This window comes from Platichthys flesus, chromosome 2 (assembly GCF_949316205.1).
Source record: "Platichthys flesus chromosome 2, fPlaFle2.1, whole genome shotgun sequence".
NCBI lineage: Eukaryota > Metazoa > Chordata > Actinopteri > Pleuronectiformes > Pleuronectidae > Platichthys > Platichthys flesus.
In genome coordinates, this window is record NC_084946.1 from 11,480,479 (window position 1) to 11,502,460 (window position 21,982).

Consider the following 21,982-nt stretch of genomic DNA (forward strand, 5'->3'; position numbering starts at 1 on the left):
TCACAGCCAGACAGGTTCAAGTGCACAGTTTATTAACACAGCATCGTGTTATCCGTGCTCTCTCAGCCCTCCAGAGATGCTAAAACTACTTTGTATCTCAATTATGTGCGCAGTATTATCTAATGTAGCCATTACGAGTTACCAAATAAAACTTTCATTTTATTACAAAGCTTACAAGAGCCCTTTGTCTTGAAGATGTTGCTCAGTTTCTTCCCTATGACTCATTTAGCTTTGCAAGCATATGGTTTTGCTGGGAATATAATAAAGTGCCACATTTAATACAGTGAAGGTAAGCAAGTCTAGATCCATATCAATAAAAGAGCAAAGAGATGCACCATGCAGGCTGATTTGTATTCAACAGCAAATGCCAGGTTTGAATTTGTGCATCTGTCTGAGCTACAGTGAGCATACACCCGACAATTTTTCAAGTGTGTTTTAACCCTGTGCAAAATTCCAGCTACCCTTTGCCTCATCCGCATAGAAAATGAGGGCTTTAACTCTTGAGCTCAGACATGGAGCTCATGTACGAATCCATCAAGCCCTGACGTGGATTCATTTGGATCAATTAGGGCCACTCATTTGGTAGGTGCGCACTTTAAGCGATCGTTTCCGTCCCAGCCCCTTCCCTTTAGAGCGAGATCAGGCACTGGAGCTAAATTCAATCCCACTACCGCTTTAATTGACCAATTTAGCATTGTGCTGAGAGAAGCTGTCCATTTAGAATGAGGGATGTGTGGCTAAGGAAATAACAGGCCTCTTAATACCACGCAAGAGCAAGTGGGAGATTTGTCAATGTTGCCAACAAATGGAGGCGAGGCGATTAGGCTTCGCTATGATAGGTTAGCATACAATGCTAAAAATCAAGGAGCAGAACTGGGGGTTCTAGCTCAGTGTTTTGGTAAGAAATAGATGAGGAGGCGTTAACACTGAACAAAAGAGCAGATGATATTAGTGATGCACGACAAATTAACATGAGGCAACTTAGCTCGAGTCTTTGTTGGGTTTCGTTAGCTCCAAACTAATCACTACTTTGAATGTCAAAGAGGTTTTTTTCGGGGGCCACAAATGGTTCAGTGCTCATCAAAATACAGTTCAGCACCCACTTAGCACAGTAGGCAACCAGAACCAAGCAGCGAACTGTACAATCTACAGTTAGTAGGTCACACCAAAACACCAGACAACACATCTGTCACTGAGCCCTGATATTAACCATTTCCATCTGACTTTTATCTTTTATTCATGTCAAATCAACCTTGTTAGTGTACCAGTGACGTTGAAATAACGAGGAAAATATCAGCAGGTAACCACGGCCAACTTTCTCTGACTTTCATGATCATGGACTTTGAAACAGAAGATGATGCCATTATGTGTGCCACCCAAGGCCAGCAGTAGACCCAATCTGACAACCCCCTACTGCTCGCTCTTTGGTTCCATAAGGTAACCAGGGCCCCTTGTCATGAACTGCCTAAGGATCTCAAAACCTCTCTTTTAGCCTGGGTGCAAAGCCTTTGACGGAAGCACCCACCCAGGGTTACCAATAATTCTGCTCATGTCCAGGGGTGGGCTCCTTCCAGTCACTGGAAATAGCCCATAGCCACACAGAGGCTTTGAGCCACGCTCCCCGTATGGCCACACTCATGATGCTAATTTAATCCGTTCATATTCAGATGCTAATCGAGCTTCGCTAGCTTTGGAGAGGTGGTGTCTTCTTTTAGGGCCTCACACAATAGGCTGTGATTTCCTTCTTTCACCTCAGTCAGTTTGGAGTGCTAAATACAATCTGCTCTCCTACTGAGGTGCGTTTGACACTCCTGCACATAAGAGTTGTAATATGAGTTATTTACAGGCTACTATTCACTTCAAAAGAGTGGAGGTGAATAATTGAATGGCGCTCTAGAGACGTCTTTCCTATCATTACTGGATCCCTTTAAAATTTGAGGGGAGTTGATAAAACACCCAGGGGCTAGTATTCCTGCACATAATTGTACTAATGCATTTCTGAATGTTTGGTTCAAAATAGTGCAATTTGAATACGCCTTTTACAGAGATTCATTTAGAAAATTCTGAAAAATCATTCTTTCAAATCACTGTGCATTTTTCTACAGGTTACATTAAGAGCACTCTCAATAGCACAAGAAAAGACAGAGTCGCTGGCCGAGCCACATTATCCCAAAGGTGCTTCACACGGCCTGAGGCGGACATTTAAACCCCATTTCCCTGGCGGTCTATCCTCTTCTATCTAAACTAAATAAGGAGCTGTGGAATGAGAGAGGGTGTATGGATATATTTAATTAAGGAGCAATCATGGCTGTGGGTGATTTTTTATTTAAATCTCAGCAACTCTTAAACTGAAACAGTGGGAATTCCAATTAGATTAATACCACTATGCAAATTTATGGAATTTTTGAAAAGGCAAGGGCCACGATGTAATCAGCTGAGTAAATGAGCAGAAGGGGTGTGTGTGTGTTTTTAAGGTATCGGGGGTTGGACATTGGTGTGTATGAGCGTAAACTATTTAGAAACAGGATGGAGCAATTCAAATTTTTGGCATATTCATTTTCCTCCAAAAAAGTAGAGTTACAATTACCTGTATAATGCACATGTAATTCACTCAGAGCTGATAATATATTGTGTCTGATAGAAAATGTGTTCATGCATGAGGCAGGACAGTCTGCATCCTCCACCGTGTAAATGTCTGCAGTATTTAAGCCCATCAGAGGAAAATTAACAATGACCACGCATTCTGGAAACCTTGCATGTGGTCGTGTGGGCCTGATGTCATTACGCCAACGACATTACCAGTCTGATCTCATCAGACACCACACACTGACGCCCGGGGGCACATCCAGTATGCGGGCCGAAGTGCCGGCTCGAAATAGGATTCTTATCTTCGGCATCTCTCTTCACCATCAGTCGCTGCCGAGGATGCAAAATGCCATATCTGTAACTTCATTAAACGTGTCCATTACATCACTCTGAGGCTGCATTAGATCAGCTCGGGAAGCGGATTTAATCAGCGTTCATTGCAGTAATATCTTTAAATTGGGAACTATCTTGTCTGCGTCACTTTTCATTTAATTTTTTTGCCTCGGTTTGTGAGATCATTGCTATATAAGAATCTTTGACTTCGTATTTTAATGCAAACATTAAGAGACAATGTCTAACATTTTATCAATTTGGTTGTTTGCTGTTGTAACATGAAGAAATTAGTAATCACAGGATTTACATCTTACACAAGATATACCCCAGACAGTCAAAGGCACTGGGAGTTAGAGCAAACACCATGGGGTCCTTATTGGAGACAAATTAACTGTGAGTTGACATTGTAAACCACCACACCCTTAACCAGCTGAGCTAATCATCGTTGCTGTGGCAGGGGATTTGTGTACGAGGGCAGCGAGACGGTGGGGGAGTTGGGTTAAAGGTCACAGTAACGGATTAGGTGTCCGAGGCATTCAGGGCTTCAATGAGATGTAAGTGACTGAGCAGGGAGAGGTGTGGCTGTGTATGTATATGTGTGTATGCATGTGTGTTTTTGGGCAATCCTCGAAGGAGGCTCATCTAACATCCAGAGGGAAGCCATGATGGAGCCCTGTGGTTCTCCAGGGGCTTCTGAGCCATCTGCTGCCCTGAGGCTAATACCCCAGCAGACGTTTCAGCCTCCCCTGGATCAGCCAAGGACGGACAGGAGGGTGGGTATGGTACAGGGCAGGATGTAGGAGTTGGATGATTTCTTTGACTGTGGCGGGGAGCATCAGGCTCCTGGTAGGAATGATCTAGGGGTGCGTCTGCATGGATAGTAGAGATTTTCAGCAGAAGGGTGATTAGGAGATGCAGTGAACTTCAATTGGGGAGAGAGCTGAGGGCATGTGGAGTGTGAAGGAGAGTAACTCAGAAAGTCCAAGACTTAATTCACCATGTTAAAAAATTACAACTGTTGTGTAAATAAATACCACACTGAATATCCGAGAGCTCAAAAAAGCTGAAACAATTTGTTTTATTGAGTTGGGACGAGGCTAAAAGGTTGAGGTTAAAATCTGTAATAGGGAGGCATTATGGAAGCATGGCATAATTAATTAATCATCAATGTATCATTAGTGTATGTTGTGGGTTATGATAATAGGAGTAGAATTACCATCTCATATCCCAATCATGATATGCAGCACGTTCGATTTTTCAGTCCAGTGGTAACATAAGCCTCCTGTTCAAGTAAGAGGTGTGTGTGTGTGTGTGTGTGTGTGTGTGTGTGTGTGTGTGTGTGTGTGTGTGTGTATCTAACTGTATCTTTTGTGGACAGTAACATGAGACAGTCCTTTGTGAAACCGGACGGACACTCTAATCTCTTACAAGATCAAGAAGGAAAAGACTTAAATAGGACAAAAGCAAACAAAAGTAAATTACTATTAAATGCTTCCAGAAAAATTTGATTATTGTAACTTACGACTGGTGGACGCTGCAGTTGTAGAAGACAAAGTCGACGCTAGCAAACTTCTTGCCGGTCTCTTTGGATTTCAGATAGAGCTTCACCACCCGCTTGTCACCTGCACCAAAAATGACACATGAAAACACATTTAAAGTACTACTCTGTAAAGTTTTAGAGAACAATAAAACCAATTAATTACTAAACTCATGTCTAATAACTTCGTATAACAACAGAATGATTGTGATAAATTGGGTGTTTATTAAACATTTTATTTCAATGACACGTCGTCGCACTATAAATTCGAATTCCCCTTGTGTGACCGCAACGGATAACACACACGCACACACAAAGAAACAGTGTGGCTTAGCAACACACCCCTCATGTCACACCCACAGTGGGGTGGCATTAAAAATAGCAGCAGCAATCAATGTTTGGGTGCCAGAGCTGATGAGATCTGATAATGGGGCACATTAGCTTCAGCTGAAGAACTACTGAGATGTGGCTTTAAGGAAACTGAGCTCAACATGACATATTTCCACTGCTTTGAGTGTCAATACCAAACAAGTTTTTATCTTCTTTGTGGTGTGATAGAGTTGGACATGAAAGAGACGAAGAAAAAACAAAGATATTTTTAAATATAAGGATAAACCGGATGGAAGGTGCTGCTTTGAAAAGAAGTAAGAAGCATAACCGGAGTTGTTTAGATGGAAAAAGAGAAAGAAATGAAAATGACAACAGTGCATAATGCATGATAATGGGAATTCAAAAACAGTTATATTTCCAGTGGATAAATGAACACTGGTGTTTGCGGCTTTGAAAGGCAAAGTGCAAGCTTTATTGTTGGTGACACTTTATTCTGAATATAGATGCACTAAGCAAATCGTCTGTTAACATTAAAATTCTGTTCTGGTCAATGCACGACTCGAGACGTCTCCAGCTGTAATGCACAAAGAGTCTTTGTACATTAGAGCTGGAGGAGTTTAGGAGGAGATATATCAACCCTTGTAGGTTTTCAGTATACAGTAGTCCATTACGGAATTCTTCCCATATCCCCACCCTGCCTTCCCACTAGCACCACCCAATGACCTCACTAGACCGATGACTTCATCATCATTCACCCTTCCCTTCCCGACCTTTGTTCCGTGTGATCGGGTAGATGTCCCGGACGGAGGGAGAGAGGCAGTAGATGTGTCCATCCTGGATCCGTCCCTCTGTCTCCACGTAGTCCTCGAAGGAGCAGTTGACCCCTGCTGACAGATCGGGCACGTTACGAGCCTGGAGGACCAGCTAGGGAGAGAGGGAGAGAGAGGGAGAGAGCGAGAGAGACCGTCAGAGCAAGATCAATGGAAGGACATGGTGTACATGGATTGTTATAAGATATGACATGAGGGTTAATGGGTGTTCGGGGGTGGGGTGGGTGAGGAGATATGTGCGAGTGTAGGAGGAATAAAAGAGGGTGAACGTGTCAGTGAATGTGTCTGTGTGCGTCAGTCACTGCAGCAGGTATTACATCAAGGTTAATGTGAACAATGCTAATGTGCAGAAAGAAAGTGAGGCAAATTGTAATACCTCAAACCTACGTGGTTACATTGAGGAGCTGCTGACGGACTGAGATCTCTCATGCACAAACACACGCTTAGAGATTTTCATATTGAAGATGAGAAATGCAGTTTCCTAATTAGAAATATGTTACATGATGAAAAGATCCAACCTATAAATAATCTGTAAATTTAAGGTAAATATCTACTGCGAAATTAATGTAACAACTTCGACACCGAATATCGTATACGACCAACTGCTATTGTGTCTGCTGCTGTTGCTGTTTTCAGTAATGATTTCTCTATTATTGAACCAATTTTCTGATGGGGAGGTTTTAAACCTTGAAATTGTTTGAAAAAACCTGAAGACTCCTGGAGATTGTACTTTGAATAATAATTGCTCAAACAACACTCACAATTAATGGTCTTATTGTGAACTTTTCCTTTTGTGCAGTTGCCCAATTAGATCAATAAGGAACACAGAACTTAAGTGTATTCTGTTTTGTTCATTGTGGCGAAAAAGGAGATGAGAAGTGTGGTAGGGCAACGCTGTGTTTCAGAGTAATTTTAATACAATAACTGTAGGTATGATGTACATGTTGAAGGCAGTGATGACAGACCTGTGTCTCAAGTAATAACTTAAATAAAGTGGACGCATATTTTTTTCAGACAATGGAACAGGTCTAAGCCCTTTCCACTGGATACTGTTCTTAAATCACAAAGTTTATTACTTAAAGGTTTTGTCCATGTCTTAAGTTTGGAAAGATAAAACAGTGTTATTTCAAGTCCATATCGGGCCACAGACATAAAGGTCATACCTGGACTTCAGACATGGTGACTGAAATATTTCCTGGCTGAACAGTGAGATCCACACACTGCCTCTGGTCCGAAGCAAACCTCTGGGGCTCCCCTGCTCGTTCACAACGGTCCTTACGCGAACATCTATAGGAGCAGAAACAAAAGAGAGGGACAATAAACAGGACAGCGGGAAAATGGAAATGATGAGAATGATAAGAATTATATGAGAAGTGAAGAGAAAAGAAGGAAAGAACACATGAGAGAGACAAGGGGTGAGGGGAGGAGAGAAAAGAGAAGAGAGAGAGGATATGAGCAACTGTTAAACTAATATGACAATCATATTAAGATGACAAACATGCACAGCCATCACACAAATGGGAGCAATAATAAAAGACAAATAGGCTGATAGCTTACCCCAGCCATTACTGTATGCCTTTACATCATTACCTTATTGGCCCTGACATTTGTGCAAGAACCACTAAGCTATACGAACCCCCCACCCCCCACACACACTTATCTTTTCAGTTTAAAGCTCCACCCAATTCAAGTGCCTCAGGAGATATACAGACAATCATTAAAGTTCCCCTGAACCATAAAAATGATACAATTCCTACCAGCCATATATCTAGTGAGGTCAGCAATTTCCTCTTGCTTATTACAAGCCAACCGATCGTGCTAAAAATCAGCATACAGGCCCTTATTGTTGTGGTTTAACTATTAGATATTTATAATGCATTAGCTATCACTTCACCCTCGCGCTAACAACAACTGGTCCCAGTGGTGAGGGGAAAATGCTGATGCGGCACTCTGCGAGACCTTAACAATAAGAGGTGGGCAGGAAAAAATGCTAACAGCCTCCTCCACACAGCAGCCCGCCATCCCCTTGTTTAGTTAGCCTTCACTCACGCGCAGCAGAAAAAAGCTGTCGCCATATACTCCCATGACACACACACGTACACACACGCACGCACACACACGCAAAAAATAAATGTGTGACAAGAGATGCAAAGGTATGTACACATTTTCTCATTATAAACCTATTTTCTTTCTTCTGCTTCTCTGGTGTGTGACTGCGTGAATGAAGTGTGCTAATTTGCTCAGAAACACCTCGACATTGGTGTATGTGTGTGTGTGTGTGTGTGTGTGTGTGTGTGTGTGTGTATGCTTGTATTCCCCCCTCAATTCCGCTGTTGATTGAAACCACCCTGGCTGTTAATAAGATGTGGCTAAAAGCACCAGAGGGCTGAAATGAGGCTTATAAATAATTTGCCGATTAATACTACTTGCCCATTTAGTCTGCGAGGGCCTCGACCAGATTTGGCGACATTATCAGGTAGGAAATGAGCGAGCTGCATTCCAGACACAAGGTCAAAATGTGCCCAAACGGAGGGTTATCACAGGTTCAAGTCCATCATGAGTGTGTGTGTAATATTAAATATGAACATGCATGTGTTTGTCTCTACTGAATTGGGGAATCCAGGTGGCGTGTGTGTGTGCGTGTGTGTGTGTGTGTGGGTGAGTGTGTGTGTGTGTGTGTGCCTCGAGGAAAGACAGGTTGGCGATACGTTTTGTAAGTTTAATTAATGCAGAGCGAGATGGCATTATGCCAAATGCTTGAGGTGTTCCAAATGTGGTTTAACATCCTGTCACCTTTCAATAACATGTAACTGTTCTTGCACGTATTCTTGTATGCACGCACACACACACAAAACCACACATGCCCTCAAGTCAAAAGGAGGAAAGGGGAAAAAGATTACAGACAGTGTTATATCACAACACTGGTGGGTGATAAGACTCCAAACATAACCACAAATCGTCCGTTAAATATTCAGCCTTTAAAAACTTTGTCTATAAACCACTGACACACAATAAGAAGTTGAATTCCATCAAGAATCAAGATAGAGGGGAGTGCCAGTGATGCAGGCAGGCAAGCTGTGTTGGTATTTATGTGATTAAAGCAAGTTAAGCTGGATGACAGACATACACAGGGACAGTGCATCACTGGGAGCTTTGAATCATAATTTGTGATTAATTACTATCTTTTAGAGGGTTTTTACTTAAGTTGTTACAAAGTCTTGAAACTAATTTCTGAGGGCAACACAGGTCACATTCAAAGGAGCAACTGTCAGCGTCTTTCGGGTGCCTTTAATGTTCACTTGGTTCTCTGTACCTGTCAGCCTTTCTAGCTTACAACGACCATCCGTCTTAAATGTCATTTTACAAATTGAAACTTGTTCAATGTAAATGATCAACACTAAGAGAGAGTCAGTTGTGTAAAAGGTGTGGCAGTTAATTTCTCTGGGGCTCAAACAACAGTACAGTATATCAACAAGCACACGTCAGTGCAGATCAGGAAAACAAACTCTCCTTATTGAGTGGAGACTTTTGAATAATAAGTAATATGACCGTAATCCAAAGAAAAAAACATATTCAAGCCTGGATACCCTGATTATTAATGAGGATAATACCTTGAAAATAATCACTTCAAGAGCAAAATACAAATTCTATTTCAGGTGATTAATGAATCACCCCGGTTTTATGTGCAGCTTTCACAATTGTGCTTTCACTCCAGCATGATCCACTGACACATATAGGAAACACTCCTTCGACAATTAACTACTATATAATGCAATGGGCTGCATGTGAAGGGTACCAGCATGAAGTGTGTTAATGTGTGCATGAATGTGTGTGTGCTTCTGTGCATGAGTTTGTGTGGCACTTACACATTGTGGAGGACACACCATCCACAGTGAGGGTCTCTGGAGCCCAAACACTCCCCGCAAGTGGTGTACTGCTCGCAGCTCTCCACTGGAACTCTCACCACCTAGAGACAGAGAGGGAAACGAGTTGTAACGTTCATTCAACTGGATGGACATGAGAATTTGACAACTTATCGGACTGATTTAATTTCATAATTGTGCTCAGCAAATAGTCCTAATGTGCGTGTGTCTGTGTGTTGTTCCATAGAGAGAGAGCTTGTGTGTGAGATGTGTGCGTGTTGTTCTGCTGAGCGATTCAGGTCTAGCAGTGTGTGACAGCCTCCAGTCAAGCGTGCACAGGAGAGATCTCGCAATGCATGCTGGGAGACCTGACAGGTGGCCGTGGTAATAGTGTATTGTGATTGACAGGTGACCTCAAACACCAATGGGAGGCAGTTGAGCAGAAGGACACATCCCAGTGTGTGTGTGCAGGTTGTGCAAACAAGTTTCTATTCAATACCACTGTTGTGAGGACATTTTTGAAGAAGGCAGAGCATGTGTGTTTGTGTGTGTGTAGCATTTTAGCTTGGTGATAGGCTTCAGATGTTGCTAAAGAAACAAATGCTCAAGTTAGACCTCCACTCTAGTTTCAAGGTGATGACAGATGGATCACAACACGGCCCCAAAGGGTCTGAAAGAGTGTGTTTATTTCAAGATATTCACAAGAGTGTATAAGTGTGTGACAGACAGATTGCTAGCACATGCTAGTGTGAAGCAAAGTGGCCGCATGTGTTTGTGCGTCAGTGTGTGCACATGTGTTGGAAGTGTCAGCGCCACATTCAACCTTTCTTCACCAACGTCATTTGATCCCCTTGATTTTTATTGTGTGTGTGTGTGATTGTGAGTGTGATTGTGTGTGCGTGCGCGCCTGCACTGCTTGATCAGTAAGTAACAGCATTTAACAGCCCTACCCTTGGGTAACACCGTTATAACACAGACACACCAACAGATTTAACCATGAGAACAACAACCGATTGGTATGTGGGGACTAAAGTGGTGTCGGGCCTAGTGGGCGCTGACTTCTTTATGATCTCTGGATGGGTGGGGGGAGTGAACAGAGAGAGAAAGAGAGAGAGAGATGTATGGAGGGATAAGAGAGAGGAAAAGCACATGGCAGACAGAGAGTGGAGGCCTGAGGTAAGAGATAAAGCTGGTTAGCCATAGAGGATGGAAACCAGGCGGACAAAGGAACTCAACACTAAAATATTAAACTGGGGCTGGGAATCCTTGGTGAGCATTAAGTGTAACACAGATATGAGATAGATAGGACATGATGGAACTCATTTATCCCAGAGATGTCTTGTATCAGACCAGCTTTGGTACTCTTTGACGGAACAATATTGCTCAAGCAGGGGGCAGACAGACAAAAGCACTTGACGCTATGAGCCACTAATCCCTTTTTTTCTCTATTCCCTTCTTTCCCCACTATAGATTTAGTTATTTCCATTACAACCCATGTTCCTTGCATGTATCTCTGCCCTAAAATGTCCCTGTAAAGATTTAACCTGAAACACTTACAGACTGAAACACGCCGTTACTCCACTAATAAAACAGCAGTACAGACCTCAGTGCTGTAGCTGGCTTTCTGCCCAGAGAGAGGGAAAGACAGATGGAATGATGCAAACGAGCAACAGTAAAGATTTGAGGGGGGATGAGAGGGTGCTGGTCATCTACTGGAAGTAGTGCTGGATGGATGGATGGATAGATAGAGTAAAATAGAGGGATAATGGAATACACACACGGACAGAATTGGCCATGACATTGTGCTGAGTGGATGGGATATGGTGGCAGACGGCAGCAATGTGTCATTGTCAGAACAAGTGTGAGTCTAGTTTTCAGCTGAAAGAAGGATGGACCATGGTACCGGTGTGTCCTAGCTAATAAAAGGATGAAGGAGGAGGAGAGGGAGTGGGAATGAATGAGCGGGTAATGGATAGAAGGGTGGGGGGGAAAGTAGCTGTGGATGTGTGATTGGAGAAAAAAAATCTTTACAGGATGTCTTTCATAGAGTTTGTGATTTAAGAGAAAAAATGAGAAAATGGAGAGCAGAGGTAAGAATAGTCTGTTCCTCATATTATCGAGGACATCAACCAAATGCCCCTCTCCTCTCTATAAATCATTATGATTGTGATTAAGGACAATGGTCCACATAAATCACACTGGGTCCTCTGTGAGCTAGCATAACCTTATCACTAGCCTGTGTAATGATAGATATAGACTACTGTTCACAGTTGTGCCTGGACCAGCAGTGAAGACAGTGTGGGCTGTACTGAGGGGGAGTGTTAAAGTGCTGTTGATGTGGTAGGGGGGCTATGATGGTTGATTTTCCCAGTTGGGCAATAAAATGCTTTACTAGAGCCCGGTCTTTACTTGTATAACTGCATGTAGATCCACAAAATGTGTGTATGTGTGCGAACACTGCACGCACATAGACACGCGCACGCTTGCGCACACACACACTCCCTCACTGTCTCCCTCTTTCTGTCTCTCTCAATGGCTCTTTTAATGAAAGCCAATTCCCGACAGTGCGCCACATTACTCCTTTAAATGACCTTATAAACCAAGCCTGCCATCTCCCCTCTTGCCATCTCCTTATTTACAATAGCATCCACCGCTGTAACTCTAACCGCTGTAATTCTCCTTTGTCACTCTCTCTTCCCGTTGTCAATCCTCCACCCTGACCACGGCACAATGCCATGACATCTCCTTTCTGCTATCAACTTTCCACCTTTCCTCTCCAATCTATTTTAACAGAGCGCTATCACCTGCCTTTAAACGTCCGGCTAACAGGCTTTGCGACGGTCACCCCCCAAAACCCACAGGACCTGTAAAGCTTTCAGTGTGGCTTTTCATTGGTTGTTAAAATCTAAAGACATAAAAGGATTGGCCTTCTTGCGGTTCCCCCTTTTTTTTTAACAATCAAACAGTCTACAGTAGAAGAAAAGAGGAGGGGGCGTAGCAGAGACGACTCCCAGAAAAGAGGCTCCTTTCTAGATTGTACTGTCTGGGAGCAATGATAGAGAAATCACACTTTATTCTGGATGCTATAGATACATGTCTGCTTGAAACTCATACATTAGTAAGCCCTATACCTCCCTGAACAACCAATGTACCACAAACCTCTTGTGCTTCATACTTATACTCATATGGCCAAAATCAGAATGCAGGCAGTGGAGTGCCAGTGGAGCACGTCCCAAAACGACACCGGTGTCACTGCAGCTGTCATTTACTGCTGCTAGATCATGTATGGCAACACTAGTAAGGGATGAACAGATGAATTTGCATCCCCTTCCAAAACGTGATAAAAACTGTGATTTTAATTACATTGCTCAATTTGTTCAGGTTTTCTTTCAGAAATAGCAGCAACAGTTTAGTGGCAAGTGGGGAGGAGGAGGATGATCATCCTTCCATAGAATCATCTCTGTAAACTGCCACTGACTGCACCTGCATTAATTTAATAACCCCTGATTATCTTCCATCTTTTTGTGGTTTAAAATGTGCTGGCAGATAACGGTCCTATGCAATTAAAAAAAAAAAAAAATCAATATCTACCTTTACAGCCACGGCGCAGGAAGACAGAGTGTAGAAATTAAGACAGACACGTCAGAGAGGATATAACTATAGCTGGGAAAAATGTTTGTTGTCTGTCTCTACTATGCAATGAAAGTTCTACACACCCCCAGTAGCTTTCCTGCTAAGCCTTGAGCATCATGCACTATGGTTCTCAACAGGGTGTCAATGTAAGAGAGGGTTCTTCCAGTGCTGGAATACCTGCTGAGGGGGGCCATTGGGGGTGTTTGTATCAAAGACTAGGTTAGCATGTGTGCATTGACTAGATTGTAAGGGGCTTAGGACATCAATGACTGGATAGGAGCTTGATGTGTTGACTGACTGGAGATAAGAAGGAAAGCAAACACCACTCTCAGAGCTTGGCACTGAATAGGACGAAGAGGTGCCGAAGGATGGCTAAAGAGCGAGAGAGACAGAGAGAGGGTAAAGGTTGTGCAGTGGGAGAAATGAAAAGTGAAAAAACAGCAATCACTTCACCTTGTTTCATCCAAAAATCATCTGCTGTCACAACCAATTGGCTGAATAATGGCCAAATACTAAATCGCTGTTGCACTGCAGAGATTTTTATGGACAGGTCTGGTCTTTGTGGTCAAGTCAAATTGTTCGCTGCAGACCTGCTTTACTGAATCAGGCCTTTGTGTGTCACAGTGGCAGAAAATAATACCCACAGTGAAAGCTGTAATCCCTTGTTTTCTCCCACAAAACTCACTCCCTGCTGTACTTCTTGTGCCCACTACCTTTCCTGACTTCTGCGCTATATTTATCTCTCTCATATTGTGTTCTGTCTGTTGCTTCTTCCTCCCGAAGAGCTCTACTGCTTTATCAGCGCTTTAATTTATATTCTTATCCTCTATCTCCTGCAACAGGCTCAGTTATTCATCCACTCCTCTGTTTTCCCTTTTCTGAAATACCGCTTTCATCTTTCCCTCTATACTCTATCCCTGTGAAAAAGCTGCAGATCACACAACTTATTTGTCATTTGTGTGTGCTCGTATCGTGAGTTTGAGGCCAATACAGATGACAACTCCAATTCCCATCTTCTAGGAAACTGGTATACAGTATTAGGATGATCAAGGGTACAAGTGTTTGCAACTAAAAACGAATGTGAACACATTGAATTAAGTTTTAAAAAGTGTTCAATAAATCTTTAAATATGCATGAAAGTGCTCTAAAAGTGCAAACAAATCAGAAATTGACAATAAGCTATTTTGTTTTATGTCTAACCAGTCTAATTCAATGCCTGTGGGGTACACAAACACATTCAAAAGAAAAGCCAGGATCAGTTCAACTTTAAAAAATAAAAACCTGGAGACCCCATCACTCTTCATTACTATCCTCATCACATGGACTTTCCTGTATCCTCTTCCAAAAAGAGCTATAGGTCAATGCACTCTCATTCTTTGTGTCGCCATTTGTCCATAATAATCCGTCATGTGAGGGAGAGCCTGATAGAAAGAACAAAATGGAATGAGAGAGTAAAAGAGGAAAACTAAGACAGAGACAAAGGATGAGACAGAGATTGAAAAACCACAGAAAACAAAGAATTGGACCACGGACTCTACAGAAACAGGAGAGAGAAAGAGGTAAATGTGAGCGGCTAAGGTAGACAGGCCTAGGGGTCTTCTAATTAAGTGAGGATGGGAGAGACCGGCTGCCTGGTAAATGACTCTGTCACTTTAGTAAATGGACTTGGTGAGGAGTGAGGACCCACACAGCTGGCATTTCCATTAGTGCTGCCAGGCGACCACCATATACACAGACAGAGAGAAACAGAGGAGGGGAAAAAAAGAGAGGACAAATGCTGCTTTTCTTTATTTGTTCTCGCAGGAGTTGTTTCATGGAAGTAAAGTCCTTACAGGAAAGTCTTGTCAATTGGCAGCCATCTTGGCAACACCCCTGGGCAGTTAACATATGGCCTCCATCTAAATCAGTGGGGAGAGAGTCATAACTGCACTCCTAATGGACACAAAACATAAAAGCTGCATCTATAGTTAACTGCTTGATAAGTTTGGTGACTTTGCCCCAAAATAATATTTAAAAAGCTGTTTTCTCAAACAGATATATTACAACTACACTTGACCAAGGTTTTTCTTTCATTAACTGACATGTGTCATGTAACTGCCATCCTGGGGATGAAGACTTTTCTATTTGGAATTCTCGATCAATGTGTTTCTTGATTTCCCTTGTTGAAGTCATGCGGTATAAGTTTCTTTATGGGTGTGGAGAGCAGACAAATAACAGAGCAGAAAAAACTAAATTTGCCTGATTGACTTTGATGTATATGCATTGCTGTCATTCATATCACTGCCAAAAAGTCAAGGAGCTTTTGTAATAACACAATGAATATATTGTTGATAAAGTGATGCCAAAAATGAATCACGAGGCAGTGTTTAGATATATGATTTTTCCATCCTATGTTTGATAATGGTTACGTGCCCAATTATTACTAAAAATAACAAATCTTTGCCGGTTTCTGTTCAATCATATTCTGGTTTTGCATCATGTACCGATCCTGTTTACGTTTTAGTTTTAGCTGCTTGGACTAAACTAGAAATTTCCCCTAGTCACCTTAGGTTCTGGGATCTTGTGTTGGCCATTTTACAATTAATTAAAAGATGAATCAAGAAAATTATTAAAATAATTTAACGGAAGTTATCATTAGTTGCAACTCTGCCTATTATTGGACAGATTTCTTCCCAGTTGTGTCCATCATTTTTTCTTTTTGTAATTTCTAGCAGTTACATTTTGCTATTTCGCTTTTCAACTGAGCTCTTCCCAGTTTGAAACGCATGACTGTGTCTGATGAGGCCTGCTGTGCATTAATTTAAATAGAAGTTTGACTCAAATTCAAAACAATTCCCTGCGCTGTCAAGCATGAGCGACACTTCATTGTACTACCCAGAGTGGCTTGTGGTTAAGGCACGGGACTCAACACAGTGACGTGCCCCTAGGAGGCACTCTGTGGGCCATGCCAGCTTTTGATTGGCCTCAATCCATGACGATCAGTCAGAGACACATCGTTCCGCCCCAATCACTGTCAAGCAACAGGAGGACCGATCGTAGGCCGATTGATAGTGATTGAGAAGAAGGGGGGGCAGAGGGAGAGAGACACCATTAACCTCCCTATCCATCTCGGCCTCCTTTCTAACCCTATCAGTCTGCTCTATCGCGCTATCCTTTGGGATAGAAGGATGGTGCAGTAAAACAGAGAGAGATGAGAGAAAGACAAAGCTATCTCATGACTAGTCTTCCATTAGATAGCATCACACTAAAGACAAGTGTCTGAGCACACTTTTCTGATGGGGCCCACAAATACTCAATCAAGCACACATTACTTTTTTTTAATGGGGAAAAAGCACAAGAGGGAATGACAACTGGAAAGAGAGATGTGAGAAGAAAGGCAGGGAAACTCCATTGAGTGAGGAAAAGAAATGGAGTGAGATTTGAAATATAAAGAGACACATGTAACTAACAAATTCTCATCCCTTATTTTGCGTCTTTCTCGTCTCTCAGTGTATCACAGAGAGGATGGGAAAGCGTCTGTTACTAATGACTTTTTAAAATCTATAAAGCTGTATATTATTGTCTCTATTAAACTTAACTACTAATTATTGAATGCTTTTGTCCATAACACATTGGGCAACTGTTACAAATCCCTAACTAAGTTTACAACAGCCTGAGGGGATGTCATCAACAAGCTGGAACCAGAAGATGTTTCAAACTTTGACTGGAATAATCTTAACAGTCTTAACATTCAATTGTGTTAAGAGATGAGAAAAACCCTAACCCTATATATAAAATGGGGATTTTAAATTCTAGTTGATCTCAAATTTTCCAAGATACCACTCTATCCTAAGAGCTTGATTTGATATAAAATAAATGTGGACACCTACATAAATGCATTTAATGTATGTGTGCACCGCCCTGTGCTGAGAAAGGTGCTATAATGGTTTGAACTCTGGTAATTGAGTGCCATATACGTACACTGCTACACCGCCACCTGCGCAAGCACCCTCCACTCGTCACAGGGCTCTCATCTCTGTCTCCCTGCATCAGGTCTATTAACATTAACATTACAATGACCACATCTCCGTGTGTGTGTGTGTGTGTGCATGTGTGTGTGTAGTATGTGCGAATAGTATTCATTCAAGCTTCACACTGTCAAATCAGTGAGTGGAAAACATGAAGCTGGAGTCATGCTCATAAATGTAAATTAGAAGGTCAGATGATTAGTGGCCTCAATGCATTAACCAAAGAGAAGAAAATAAATAATAAAAGGCTAATGGTAAAATAAATGTGCCCTGCATATTGCTTTCTCGTCAGTGTGAATGCACAATATGAGATACAGCAAAACACTTATTTTCAAGAAGAAGTGGTAAGAGACACCAGGAGACACATGAAGAATTTTTAACATCTTCAATGATCCATGTCTGTTTTCGCCAATTTTCAAAAACGTTCAAGACTTGATTTTTCCCATATTCAAGAAGTGTCAATCATTTTAAGGACCCATGGGATGCCTGTGTCAGAGCAAAAGTATGCTACTCATGTTCTCTGAGTGATGAAACAAAGCGTCAGCCAGTAGCTGATGTTTCAATGCTGCATTATGCGCTTGTTAACTTTGGGGGATCCTCAGTCAAGCACAGTCTGATAAATTGTGGAAAATTAATCTTTTAGCTACTTAGAACTGACTGATTAGCTGTATCTAGTTCACTAAAATGTCAGATTTGATTGATAAAACCAGCTGCGTAGTATGTGTGTTGATGTCAGTCTGTGCTAATGTGTTTGCTAATGAGATTGGCAGTGAACCAGTAATATGTGAATGTAAACAGATCGACACACGCACGCATGCACGCACGCACATTCACATTCACACACACACAAACACACAGACACAGACAGAGAGAGAGAGAGAGATAGAGATAGAGAGAGAGAACTGAGAGGATTGATGTCAGACAAACCCCTATGGGTAGGATATTACTTGATGAGGCCTTGCTGAGGCGACAACACAATGCAGACCATTGTGTGTTATTGTAAAGACTCAAACCAACAGTTTGTGAGTGGCACACAAACTTGTGTTGATGCATGTGCATGAATACGGATTCTTTGGAGGAATGTGAGTCGTGGTGAAATGTGGAAGGGGAAATCTCTTTCAGATGCAGAATGAACAGTCAGACAATGATGTTAGCCCACACATACTGTCTATCTCCATCACTCTCACACACACACACACACATTTATGTTTGAATGCTGAAATGTGTTTACAAATGCAGAGTCCTACAAAGACATGCAGATGTGGTTGAATCAAGACACAAACACTTACCATTTCTATTACAAAATCCAAATTGAGCCATACATGCTTTTATATACTCATACATACACATGCGCACTCACACACGGAAGCATCCTTTCCACTTGAACAAAGGCTGTCTCATGCATACATATGATACACAATTTCCCTCCACTGTATCAAGCCATCCAAGTCCTTCGGTTTACAGGACGATCAGACTCACTCCCATCGCAGTCCCCCTTCCCACACTAGAGATGAATATTCATGCTTTCAGCAATTAACCAGCACTGTACACCACACTGATATCATATGCATGGCTGCCATCAAGGACATAAGAGGTGCGTGTCTCTGTGTGTATGCCACTGAGGCTGAACACAAGTACAAAGGCTGCAAAGATGGCAGCTGTGGCATCAATTCAACGTTCCATCTTTTTGGCCATAAAACAGAAGAAGAAATTATTTGATGATGCAACGTGTCTTGACTGAGCCAGGACGCCATGAGAAGATTTCCCCCCTCTCAGTTTTTGCACAACAGAGAAATGAATAAAAAAGTTTGGGTTCATTCGAAGAGTGACATTGTCAAAAAAAAGTGAAAGAGTCGCAAGGGTACAATGATTCTGTGAAGCTTTTTATATTTTGGTAAAAACTGATAAAAACATTAGCAACTGGCAGCACCTCACAAAATTCTTCATCTGGATTTGTCGATGATAATAGTTATATAATGTTTCACGTTTGTATTAAAATATTTGTGTTCATCTTATTCTAATAGTTTCCTATTGTTTGTAACTGCATTTTAAAAAAGGTGCTTCATAAAGTTTATTATTTATTATCATTGCTGTTAAATTTGTGAACTAAAACTATGAATGTGTGTTGATAACCTTTTCTCCATGCCTATGACGGGAAGGACATTAAACAGTAACTGGGAATATATCAATATAAAGAATAATTTACGAAAAAATATGAAATTTAAAACTTAAATTCTTAATTTAAATGTTTTTGATATTGTGTCAACATAGTAGGGCAATATGTGTACGTGAACAGCCTGGTAGTGAATGAATGGAACCTTTTGGATAAGGTCAATATTTCTAAATGGCAGGAGAGGGGGACCTTTACCTGATACAGACATCGATGTTTTGCTCAAACTGAGTCAAATAACCAGCAACATGTAAAATCAAACACACAGTAATGGTCATCGATTCAACATCGACTATAGTCAAAGATAAACTTAATTTGCCAGTAACAACACTCCCCTTAAACTTACACATGCTTAAAACACACACACACACACACACACACACACACACACACACACACCCCTAGCAGGCCGTCCTCTCCTGCTGTCATGTCCTCCATTGATAATAATGACAGTGATGAATATAGCTGGAACCGCGCGAGTCATAAATCACTCGGCCTCACCCCTTACTCTGACTCACAGCCTAGGCCTTCACGTGTGTGTGTGTGTGTGTGTGTGTGTGTGTGTGTGTGTGTGTGTGTGTGTGTGTGTAGGGGTAAAAGGGAGGACTTGTCATGGACAACGCATCAGTGGATATGTCCAGTGACACCTTAATGTGCTTGGCTTGTCAGAGGAACCCCCGCAGGCAACTAGCCCCACATGCACACACGCACATATGTGAGCAAACACAAACACGCACACACAGACACTACTAAGTAAGCTTGCAGGAGGAATCTAACCATGCTTTTTCCCCCTATTTACTCATGATACATACAGGCATGGTCTCACCCTGCGAGTCAATGTGTCTATGTGTGTGAGGGTGTGGTACTCTACCATCCTCATTTAACCGGAAACCAACCACCTACCATCATCCATCAATACCTCAGTCTTCCCTCCATCTATCTATCCCTCGCTCAATTCCACAATTTTCAACCTCAGCGGTTGACAAAGAGTGTGAGTGTGTATGAGAAAAGGGGGGGGGGGGGGGGGGGGGGTGCAGCAGCGATAGGGAGATAATTAAAACATGGGAATGGGATCAGTAGAAGGCAGTTGAGAGGGGAGGACTCAATTTGGGCTTAGATGAAAACATGGGAGTGTGTATGTGCATGTGTGTGGCAGCCGATGCCCGGATTTATAGAAGCAGGGATGGGGGGGTCGCAGCAATATAGAAGGAGGGCAGAGGATAAAGATGAGGGTAGGACGGGGAGCGAGAGAAGGGAATGGCCCCTCTATTCATTAGTGCTGGAAAGGGGGTTTAGCTACGAGGTCTTGCAACCGCAGCCCCCCATTCTGCTTAACCCAATCCTGCTTACCATTAATGGGGATCAAGCAGAGATGAAGGTGTGTGTGTCTGTGTGTGTGTGTGTGTTTGACAAGCATGAGGGGAGGTCTGTAGAAAAGGGCATGATGTCAGGTGGATGGAGACAGGCTGTCCTTGGGTCTAAATTTGTGGTATGGCTGTGTGTGTGTGTTTGTGTGTGTGTGTATGTGTGTGTTGTGTGTACATAAAGTGTGTGAGCCTGAATGATGTTCCTGTCTTGCACTTGTGTGAGGAAGTAAAACTGTGTGTATGTGTGTGTTTGTGTGTGTCTGTGTGTCCCTCATGCCCTTAACTGCTCTCACTGCCAAGATAAAGTGGAGCAGGCCACCAAGACTCAAAGACACGCTAACACAAACACTAACACCAGCTGTTTCACCACATACTATATGAAACCTATTGCTTGGTGTACACACCAGTGTTTTGCCAAATTGCAAACCCTGATTTGAATGATCCACATGGTCCCAACACTAAAAGCAAACTGAACTAAGTACAATTGTAAATCTGTGCAGGCTCCATCTCATACCTTGTTTCTAACCAAACACAAGGTAGTAAATGCTTGTACTAGCAGCTAAAACTAATTATGTAGAAGCTCAACTCCTGTCAAGTTCCCTTCTGACCTAATAGGCAAAACAATTTTTGTCTTATTCAGTAGTTTGGTCGAGGACATCATTTGAAATTATATAATCAGAAATAATTGATTTCTATCAGTCACACTTCCATTCAGAGTTAAATCATTACAAATCATATCTTGTCTGTATCCGATCATGGGCTGTGTAAGTAGACATGAATCCACTCAACTCATATGGAGAGAAACATACTTTTACTACACAATCTTTTCCAGAACATCTCTTCAGCAACAAAGAGTCCTGGCTATCGTGCCCCAGAATGTCTTAAGTAAAAAATTTGGTATGAAAAACTGACTGAATTTCAAGGTATTTTTCAGCAACATAAACAGGACTGGACTGAGAGCTCAGCGTGTTTTGTTGGATGGTGTGATATTCAGGCACATTGGCACCTGTTTTGAACCATTTTAAACACTACCCTGCTATAATTGTAAGTACGAGAGTAGACAGTATTTTATTCGGATATGACAGATTAGCTTTAATTACTGCAGCTTCAGTCATTAACCACTGGCCTTTAGCAGAAAAAAAGAATAATTTTATGGACAGGCTTTTTTTTCTTTTTAAATCAGGCTACAAAATCTGGCCTCAGATACCTTTCCCCAAACAGACACACACACTGTGTCTCACCGATTTTAATCAGACAGGCTTTTCCCAAAGCCCATTTTAGATATATTAAATACAGACATATTCACATCATGTACAGCCCTACTTT

The 21,982-nt window shown here is 42.0% G+C and overlaps 1 protein-coding gene across 2 annotated transcripts in view; it reads right to left on the reverse strand.

The window, feature by feature from the left end:
* LOC133963007 (plexin-A1-like) overlaps window positions 1-21,982 on the reverse strand; it is a 178,333-nt gene that overhangs the window by 72,921 nt on the left and 83,430 nt on the right. For both annotated transcript variants that reach the window (XM_062398223.1, XM_062398222.1), the window contains exons 5-8: window positions 9,483-9,583; window positions 6,780-6,903; window positions 5,557-5,710; window positions 4,442-4,541 (exon numbers count right to left, since the gene is read on the reverse strand). In XM_062398223.1, coding sequence (XP_062254207.1) covers window positions 4,442-4,541; window positions 5,557-5,710; window positions 6,780-6,903; window positions 9,483-9,583 — 479 coding nt within the window. The remainder of the gene's footprint in view (window positions 1-4,441; window positions 4,542-5,556; window positions 5,711-6,779; window positions 6,904-9,482; window positions 9,584-21,982) is intronic.